Here is a 9,832-nt window from a genome sequence, read left to right as displayed (position 1 = left end):
ACTTTTACTTTTGGTATTTTAAGTACATTTTGATAGCAATACTTACTTTTACTCAAGTACATTTTGAATTCCGGACTTTTACTTGTAACAGACAGAGTACTTCTACATTGCAGTATTGATACTTGTACTTAAGTAAAACATCTGAGTACTTCTTCCATCACTGCATGTAGGCTAACTGCACCTTGATTAGCATCAGTGCTGTGCAGCCACAGTGAATCAATCAGCACTCATCATGACCACACTGATATCTGCACCAGAAAGTTCCATTCGCGAAAGTTCTGTTTCTAGAGATAACAGTCTTCCCACATCGGAGGGACCATCGCGTTGTGATTGGCTTGTTGGTTGCTAGGCAACCACTGAGGGGGGAACAAATGTGTAGTGTGGACAGCATATAAATACATTCATATTGTACAGTATTATGGACAGTAACTATGACTTGATTGTTTGGACCTGACATATTTTTTCTGCCTGAGATCTTTTAAATTTGTAGGTATAAGTCACTTGCAAATTCAGAGTTGTTTAGTCAGCTGTTGCATGACAACCACCTAACTAGCCAATAACAGCACGACTAATAGTGTTGCCATGTCTGCTTATTATAAGCGACTTTGGGTTTGTTTTTCTCGGAGACAAGGTTTTTCTTTTAAGTTGGTAGTAAATATTGTAAGTTGCGGGTTGCATTTTTTGGGGGCTTGTTTCTATTTGAGCTAATTATTATTTAAACCAGTGGTTCTCAAATATTTACATGTCATGGACCCCCAAATTGAAATGTATTTGTCCCTAACCAACATCTGAAAATGTTTTGTGCCAGATTTGTGTTTCAAAAACCTTCCAAATATTCCATATTTTATTTCAAGATTAAAAAATAAATAATTATCTGCAATTCTGCAAAAATCGTCTATCGGTTTAAAGCGCTGATGTGACCTGGTCGCTTCTTTAGGGCTTGTTTTCATAGACCGGTTTGCTTATTTCTCTTACAAAATCTGGCAACACAGCCAAACAGCCCACCCATCCCTCCCAGCTATGGCATCTAGACGCTATGATTAAAAACCAGCCCAGCCATCTTCCACAGAAGCAGCACAATCTAGGGAATAGCAGTAAGCAGCTGTAAAGTAAGTTTCCTTTATTTTCATCAAACAACTCCATACTCAATAACCTTTCATAGTCAGCTTTTAAGTACACACATTCGTTTAGTTTTTTCTTTAATCACATGTGATCACATGTGACCAGGCACGGTTACGCCACTATAACTGGCATTTAACGTTATTAAGCTCATCAAGAAGGGTTAGGGTTTAACATCAAGACGATTCTTAAAAAAGTATTTAAAAAAATATATATATTTTTTTTAATAGCAGATGCGTTGTGAGCTTGTAGATCGGCTATTAGCCAATACAGTGTATAGGTTAACGTGCTCAGAAGGGTTAAGGTCGAATATCAAGACGATTTTTTGTTTTGTAAATAGGCTATACCACACGACTTGAGGCTTTATTGTAAATAACGTTTCATTTCTGCTTTTATCTTAATTCCAGGTTGTCATCATGGTTCACGAAACCGGCTATTACGAGACCTTGGGTGTCGGTCCTAAAGCCTCGCCCGACGAGATCAAAAAGGCGTATAGAAAGCTTGCATTGAAATATCACCCTGACAAGAACCCCAACGAAGGAGACAGGGTACGGTATGGACGGACGTGGTCACCCAAAGCCCCTGTATGGGCATCTAGGAGGGACTTGTTTCTATTTTAAACTGCTTGGCTCTGTTGAATTGACAGCAGCAACAGAATGCCTGGAACTTTCCAGAATGACATCTGACTCTCCCTGATAAGTCTCAGTCTCTCTCCACTTACAGGACAGTCATTGGTGGAAAAAGTACTCAGATTGTTTACTTAAGTAAAGGTATCAATACTGCAATGTAGACATACACTGTTACAAGTCAAAGTTAAACATTTACTTGAGTAAAAGTACAAAAGTGTTGGTATCAAAGTGTACTTAAAGTACCAAAAGTAGAGGGTACTCATTGTGCAGAATGTCCCATTTCACAAGTTCAAAATGCATAAATATCTTTTGAAAATAGCAGATCTACTACAAGCTCACAAGAGCTTGTAGATCGGCTATTTTCAAATGGCCAAATTTTATATAGGGCTGAAGTGGGTAATGTATGTTTTGTAATAATAATAAAGATATACAAAGTAACTAGTAACTAAAGTTTTCAAATTATTGTAGTGGAGTAAAAGTATTATATTTGCCTCTGAGATGTAGTGGAGTAGAAGTAAAAGTACTGAAAATTGGAAATAGTCCAGTAAAGTAAAAGTACCTCAAAATTGTACTTAAGCACAGTACTTGAGTAAATGTACTTAGTTACTTAACACCACGTGCTTACAGTACAGTAATGCTAGGTCCTTACAACAAGATTAGTCCCTTATGGTGAAAGTGTCCATTGATATACATATGTTGTTTAATTGTAAATGATGCAAAACCTTCGAGCCCACTAGTACATGTTCTTTTCCACATAACAGCATGGGCTTATTAGACCGACAAGTGAAACTTGTAAGACACTGGGCTGACACATCATAGGATATGCCTATTTTATATATCCAGCCATCCTCAATGTATTTACCATAGTCTATTAATGTCCCCCCTTTCAATAGTTCAAGCTCATATCCCAATGCTACGATGTGCTGTCAGATCCAAAGAAGAGGGACTTGTATGATCAAGGAGGAGAGCAAGCTATCAAGGATGGTGGCATGGGTGGAGGAGGTTCCCCCATGGACGTTTTCAACATGTTCTTTGGAGGTGGTGGAAGAACGCAGAGAGAGAGGAGAGGTGAGGAATAACACATTTTATATTATATACAGTATATAATGAGAATACTGTGAGTGCTGTTTGACAGGCCTTGGGGGAATCACGCTATGATGTTTTGTCTCCATGTCATTTAGGTAAGAATGTAGTTCATCAGCTTGCCGTCACCCTGGAAGAGATTTACAACGGAACCACCAGGAAACTTGGGCTCCAGAAAAATATCATTTGTGAAAAGTGCGAAGGTGAGTAATCGTTTCAGTGAATAAAACTTGGTTTGTCCTATCTGTATGGTAGAGTATGTTGATACAATAACTAGCACATCTTCAGTGGTTGTTGGAGGCAGTCTCCCTGCTCTTCTATTTAGAAATATAGACCCGGTGTTCAGGTTGGAACACTACTGGTTGGCAAGAGACTCTGTGCATAACTGTAGTTCCCTTTTCCAGAAGGTGGCATAAACACAATGTTTCTCAATTTCTTACAGGTTATGGTGGTAAAAAAGGTACACTGGTAAATTGCTCGGGTTGTAAAGGACGAGGTGTCACTATCAAAGTACAACAGATCGGGCCAGGCATGATTCAGCAAATCCAAAGCATGTGTGCTGACTGTCAGGGAGAGGGCACGCATTTTAACACCAAGGACCGCTGCAAGAACTGTAATGGGCACAAAGTGGAACGCAAGAAAAAGATTCTCGAGGTTCACATTGACAAAGGTACTACTCTTAACAGATAAAAGCATCATTTCTTGAAATGATGGAAATCTTGTAATTTTGTATTACCACAATGTCACACTGTAACATGTCATGTGTTGTGTCATGTAGGAATGAGAGATGGTCAGAAAATTACATTCCATGGAGAAGGCGACCAGGAACCAGGCCTGGAGCCTGGTGATGTCGTCATTGTGCTGGATCAGAAGGAGCATCCTGTTTTCCAGAGACAGGACGATAATCTGGTTATGAAAATGGATATCAAGCTGGTTGATGCTCTCTGTGGTTTTAAGAAGACTATTCGCACATTAGACAACAGAACGCTGATCATCAGCTCACAGCCAGGTAATTTCCAGGGGTTAAACCACCTTATGACACTTGAATGTCTAATAGACTGTGAGGTACCTAACGTTGTTCAAAACTATGCCGTCTGTTAACAGGGGATGTTGTGAAGCACGACGACATGAAATGTGTCCAGAATGAAGGCGTGCCAATTTACAAGGATCCTTGTGAAAAGGGACAGCTATTCATTCAGTTCCAGGTGAGAACACTCATTCAAAGCTTGACAGACCCCCAATGATGCACAAGTTTGAGATGCATGTCATTTACTCATTTTATAACCCCTCCCCAGGTTGAATTCCCAGAGAAGCACTGGCTTCCAGAACATCTAATGTACCAGCTGGAAAATCTGCTTCCTCCCAGGGAGGATGTGAAGCTATCTGATGACATGGAGGATGTTAATCTTGGCGAAGTGGATCCTCAGTCAAAACAGAGAAGCCAAAGTGGGGAGGTTTATGATGAAGATGAGGGGGGCTCTCAGGAGAGTGGGGTGCAATGTCAGACACAGTAAATGTAGTGTATGTGAAATACTGTACATGGAAATGTGAAGGTCAAGGTTTGAACTATGCCTTAAGAGCCGCATCTAAAGAATTATGCCGTAAGAGCCTCTTCATTAAAAAAATTATACACCACAAATTAGCTGAAATGCTAGTTTGTAACATCTGCCAATAATACCACAATTTGTGTCTTTTTCCTAGTAAAGATATTCAAGTTTTATTTCAGAAGATTGCTCTCCCAAAGTAATGTTACGACAACAGCCGTATTTCTGTCCGTTCTGTCCAAAATATTTAAAGACTTCTTTTCTATGTTTGTTCATGAGAAATGTACATGTGCTCATTCAGAAACTGAAAGGATTACTTGTATGCTTTCTATGAAAGGTAACTTTCCTCATGACACATCTCATTAAGTGTTTAGCATTTATTTATTATTTCTCAATAAAAACAAATGCCATCACGTTTTCACCAGCTTCATGCTTTATTCTTTATATAAGGTGTAATCATTCAAATTAACAAAGGTGGGTTTATTAATAGTTTTCACCATAAACAAGGTCTGGTGTATCATGTACTGTACCTAACCATATGGCTCAATGACAGAAAGAACCTGTCATTTCATAGTGAATGCATAACTATAAAGCTCTTCATTCATTGTAATCAATGAAAAATTAAGGCATTGTTCAGTAATGTCTCATTTACAACATGACTGTTCCATTTGCTTTGTCGTTCAGTGTTGCTTCCTCCTGAAAGAGCAACCTGGAAAATAAAAGCAAAACAGAAGATTCAGTTCCATTCCATTTAAACCAGCAGATGCATTGTAATAAGGATAGTTGTGCTGTATTTGTAGTCTTGACCTTGCCACAGCCTACTGAATTTGTATGACTTGTTTTGTTGAACTTACCCTCTGTCAGTCTCGCCTTTCCTCCGGTTGGCTGGCACAGCACAGTTGAGCATCCCACACAGAGAACCACTGTCTGTGCATGGCTAAAGACAGTAGTGATCTTGTAGCAGCCTGAAATTAATGTAATTTCATGGTAAATACAATAAATAAACAATGATAATAAGTATACATATATATCCAATATAAAATGTAAGAGTTTCATGTGAAAAATAACTGCTGTAATGGGCTGGTTCGATAAACACAATCTTGTTCTCAGGGGAATGTACTATACAACTATATACTAACTTATACATCTAAAATCATATATACAAACATGATAGTCTAAGTACAATTGTAAATTGTGAAAAAGAAATGTTGTGCAAGCATATACATGTGAAAACAGCAACTAAAGTAGTGTTTAGCATAGAACTATTTACAACAAAACAAATGGGCAATGTCTGCATGATGGGAGCTTGTATGACAAAGAATTTCACCCACTATTTTTACATCTATAAACCTGTGATTTGACAATAAAGCTGGAAGTTGATCTTTTACAAATCCATACTGCACACCAATACAGAGATGAATTATTTTACATTTCATCGTTGCAAATTCATTAATAGGCCTAATTTTATCAAGATCAATATGTTTGATTAGCTTACTTCTCTCTCAATAGAACAGGTGCTCCTTGCTAGTCAAGTGCAGATACCCAAGTAGGTATTCTGCTGAAAGTACATTCAGCCTCAGTGCCTACATTTTATGGACTAACATATAAGAGCAAATTTGTGATGAAAAATAGTAATTGTTAAACATATACTATTCAACACATTTTCCTTGATTGTCCAAATTGCCTGGCACCCACAGCACCCATTGACGCTCTGCTTATGCCTGAACTCCATATGTCAACATTTGTCTTGTGCTTCATATCCATCTTACTGTTCAGAGCACATCAGTTCTTTCAACATACCTGGGCATTTCACATCCATGAAGTACGAGTTTGGGCACTGAACAAGTCTTTTCTTTTTGTGCTGTCTTCTCTCTAGTTCCACAGAGGGATGGAGCAGGTCTATGGCAAGCTAGGGGGAAAAACAGCAATTCATTAGTCAAAAATGTCCCTGGTAAAAAAAAAAGGGGTAACATGATGTAACTCCAAAGGTGGGCAAGAAATAAAAAATAATTGCTCCATTGATTAGAAATTGGTAATTCAAAATTTGCTCCTCATTGACTTACATTGTATGGTAAAACAGCTCTCAAGTCACTCTTTTAGCACATAAACGAACGCAAACAAAGTTGATTCAGACAATATAGAACATCACCGAACCCAGTACTGTTTTTTTTTTAAATAAAAATGTCAACTTCCTGTTGATTTTGCCATTTTCAATAAGTAGAAAACCTGGACTGGATCCGCGGATCCGGATCCAGATCTTCAAATAGTAAAATCAACAGGAAGTTGACATTTTTATTAAAAAAACAAACAGTACTGGGTTTGGTGATGCTCTATATTGCCTGAATCAGCTATGTTTGGGTTCATTTATGTGCTAAAAGAGTGACTTTGAGAGCTGTTTTACCGTACAATGTAAGTCAATGAGGAGCATATTTTGAATTATCTATTTCTAATCGATGGAGCAATTATTTTTGATTTCTTGCCCAACTTTGGGGTCACATCATGGCAAGGTAACTACACAACCCAAACCTCTACCAAAGTGGTCTTACCCTTTAACAACAGAATGTCCTAAATGATAATTGTGAGATCTGTAAAGTAGTGATCGCAAAAAAACAACAACATGCAAACTCATAGCTCCCTGCATGTAAGCATCATTGAGTAGCACCATCATTCATAATTATACAGACAACACACCCAGAGGGTGCTTCAGTGCTTTCAAAACGACTATCGTGGCAGTGCTATTAGAGATATACACATACTCAGGGGGAGGCATCCACCAGCAGATGATCAGATTAGGCTACTGAGATGATCAATTCAGTTGATCAAAAACAACCATTGTTGTTCAATGTGTATACAAATATCTCTCCAGATAGTCATCGTTTATCTTATCCTCATTATTCATATTAAGTTATATAATAAGATATAAAAGCAATTATGGTTTTCACTGTCTGGCAATGGGTGACTATCATGACAGCCTTGGAAAATGGCCAAGTGATATGGGCCTGAAAAGGTTGCCCAACCAACCTTATGTACCTTATAACCACCCACACCCACACACTTACATGAGGAACAACTATGCACACAGCACCTTCAACCACCTCACAGTGCGATTTCACCATAATACTTTGTGCTACGTTGACCAATTGCCCACTCATTTGTATGTCCATGACAAAAATAGAATTTTGACAAATGTCCACCACAAGTCAGCATGGGATGACCCTGTGTGTGTGTGTGTGTGTGTGTGTGTGTGTGTGTGTGTGTGTGTGTGTGTGTGTGTGTGTGTGTGTGTGTGTGTGTGTTCTGGTTCCTCAACATTATTGTAGCAATAATGAACAACAAAGAAATAATATAAAAAATGGTAAGGAAGAGAATAATGTCCACAATAATATTACCAGCAACACAAAGAGCTATACCCTTAAATGACCTTTACAGGTCTGTAACTCTGAGAGTGTACAAATGGAACTCTCAGAGTTATGGGGTCTTTGAAAATAAAAAAGGTTAGAGAACCACTGTAGTGGACCCCTAATGTGTCATAGTAAATCAGTGTCATGCATATTCTGAAGAAAACCTGCAGACTTACATTTAATAATGGGGTCTTATGATCAAAATAAGAACATAATGTTATGTAAAAAACTAAAATTTCTAAAATTTGCCACGGAAGAGGCCAAGTGTCCGTGTAATGACACATTGAGGACCCCTGACACTCACACACACATTATTTTATTTATTTTTTGCCAGACGGTGAAAACTACCTTTGCTTTTATCTTTAGGTAACCTGCAATGAACTTCCAAACCAAACCAGCCCAGCTGGCTGTTTCGAATTCCTTAGAAATCGAAACAGATACACAATACAAAACAAAGCCCTCGACTGCTGTCGTGTTAACTCGATTGTGAACTATATAAACGTCAAGTGAAGCATTTCTGGAGGTCCAGACTGCTGATCCAACTAATGTCCACGAAAATGTTACATTAATTTACATTATCTAACGATGTTGTGTTTCAGCAAGTAGCCTCCACCCAACCAACCACCCACCCACACACTGCGACCAGAGCTCGGCTTAGCTCTGGTCCATAGCGTTAGAAGGAGTTCTCCTAAACGCTGTGGTACCTTCGAGCCGTTGCCCGCACACCCGCGGTAGCTCAGGCTGCGCAGCCTCTCGTCTTTAGTCAAAATTAAAAATACACTTTCGCTACTCACCAAAATAAAGACGGTTTTAAGATGTTGAAAGCCTACTCTCCAAAGTGGGAACACTCTGAGCCCCCCACCTCACGTCTAAAATACACTTTTTGGGCAGAAAATAAAATATTTCACCGGAAGGAAAAATCTGGTCAATAGAAAAGTTCCATTCACCAGATCTGTAGGGGGCGCAGTGGAATAACTAAAACTTGTTTTCCTTCCAGTGAAATATTTGTTAAAAAGTGTATTTTAAACGTGAGGTAGGGGGCGCCGAGTGTTCCCACTAAGGAAAGTAGGCTTTCGACATCTTAAAACCGTCTTTGTTTTGTGAGTAGCGAACGTATATTTTTTATTTTTTACTACAGACGAGCCTGCGCAACCGTGGGTGTGCGGGCAACGGCTCGAAAGTACCATAGCTTAAAGGAGAACTCCTTCTAACGCTGTGGACCAGAGCTAAGCTCGGTTGAGCTACGCAACATGTCAGCCATGCGCCATCGGCCATGTGCTGCTCCAAAGTAGCATGCTACCAACACAACTCACACAAACAACACGGTACTTTGGACAAACGAATCACACAAACGTCTGACAATGCTGCAGAACAATGTTAACAACTGTAAAACTAAAAACAACGTGTTTACTTACAGGCATTTTAACGGAGCTGTACTTGTTTTCCTTAGTTCTAGTACGAAGAGGCTGATTGGCTAGGCTGACGGACTGACAGTGTTGCCAGAATTTGCGAAAGAAATAAGAAACCAGGTCTATGAAAACAAGACCAAAAGAAGCGACATAGATAGGCTGCCTACTACTACGGCGATTTGAAAATAGCCGATCTACAAGCTCACAACGCGTCGCGCTGTGAGCTTGTAGATCTGCTATTATCAAAACTTTTTGTTATTTTGGAATATTTTAAAAACATTTTGAACAACAGAAATCTGGCACAAAATATTTTTAGATGGGGGAGCACTTAGTATACAACCCTCGTAGACGTATTTATGATTCTGACGTCTTCAATCTACGAGAGTTGTAGGGTTCACGCCCCATGGAGACCTGGACTTTCTGCACTATGCCCCGTAGACACTCCAAACATGTACAAATGTGAAAATAAAGGTGCTTAACCCCAAGCCCCAAATATTAACTGGCTCTACGGGGTAGTAATTTAATGTGATAATCCATATCTTTCAATAAAGAAGTGTTTTAATGCCGTCTCTGGCCGATTCTGTCGGAAGTTCCCAATGGGCGGTAGTGACGGGTAGTGACGGGGCGCATCCGGTGGAACCCGGAAT

General features: G+C 39.2%; 2 protein-coding genes across 2 annotated transcripts; one reads left to right on the top strand and one right to left on the bottom strand.

Moving 5' to 3' along the window:
* Positions 1-1,040: 1,040 nt before the first annotated feature.
* Positions 1,041-4,794, top strand: dnaja (DnaJ heat shock protein family (Hsp40) member A). The gene is made up of 8 exons (XM_080437933.1): positions 1,041-1,109; positions 1,527-1,667; positions 2,642-2,816; positions 2,930-3,034; positions 3,274-3,501; positions 3,610-3,840; positions 3,936-4,036; positions 4,127-4,794. Exons 2-8 carry the CDS (start codon positions 1,536-1,538, stop codon positions 4,343-4,345), a joined length of 1,191 nt encoding a protein of 396 aa, XP_080294059.1. The 5' UTR covers positions 1,041-1,109; positions 1,527-1,535; the 3' UTR covers positions 4,346-4,794.
* On the bottom strand, positions 4,786-9,294 carry rps27l (ribosomal protein S27 like). The gene is made up of 4 exons (XM_080437936.1): positions 9,192-9,294; positions 6,176-6,284; positions 5,230-5,340; positions 4,786-5,084 (listed from the first exon to the last, which is right to left on the bottom strand). The coding sequence occupies exons 1-4, from the start codon at positions 9,195-9,197 to the stop codon at positions 5,056-5,058; spliced, it is 255 nt and encodes an 84-aa protein (XP_080294062.1). The 5' UTR covers positions 9,198-9,294; the 3' UTR covers positions 4,786-5,055.
* Positions 9,295-9,832: the final 538 nt, after the last annotated feature.

Source organism: Gymnoscopelus braueri (genome assembly GCF_963280865.1).
Source record: "Gymnoscopelus braueri genome assembly, chromosome: 9".
In the NCBI taxonomy this organism is placed as follows: Eukaryota; Metazoa; Chordata; class Actinopteri; order Myctophiformes; family Myctophidae; genus Gymnoscopelus; species Gymnoscopelus braueri.
This window is presented reverse-complemented; position numbering and strand designations above follow the sequence as displayed.

Coding starts and splice junctions, on each gene's coding strand:
- dnaja (XM_080437933.1), top strand. CDS start 1,536: ATGGTTCACGAAACCGGCTATTACGAGACCTTGGGTGTCGGTCCTAAA. Junction 1,668..2,641: donor ACCCCAACGAAGGAGACAGG/GTACGGTATGGA, acceptor CCCTTTCAATAG/TTCAAGCTCATATCCCAATG. Junction 3,502..3,609: donor CGAGGTTCACATTGACAAAG/GTACTACTCTTA, acceptor TGTGTCATGTAG/GAATGAGAGATGGTCAGAAA.
- rps27l (XM_080437936.1), bottom strand. Junction 5,341..6,175: donor CATGGATGTGAAATGCCCAG/GTATGTTGAAAG, acceptor CATTAATTTCAG/GCTGCTACAAGATCACTACT. Junction 5,085..5,229: donor AAAGGCGAGACTGACAGAGG/GTAAGTTCAACA, acceptor TTTATTTTCCAG/GTTGCTCTTTCAGGAGGAAG.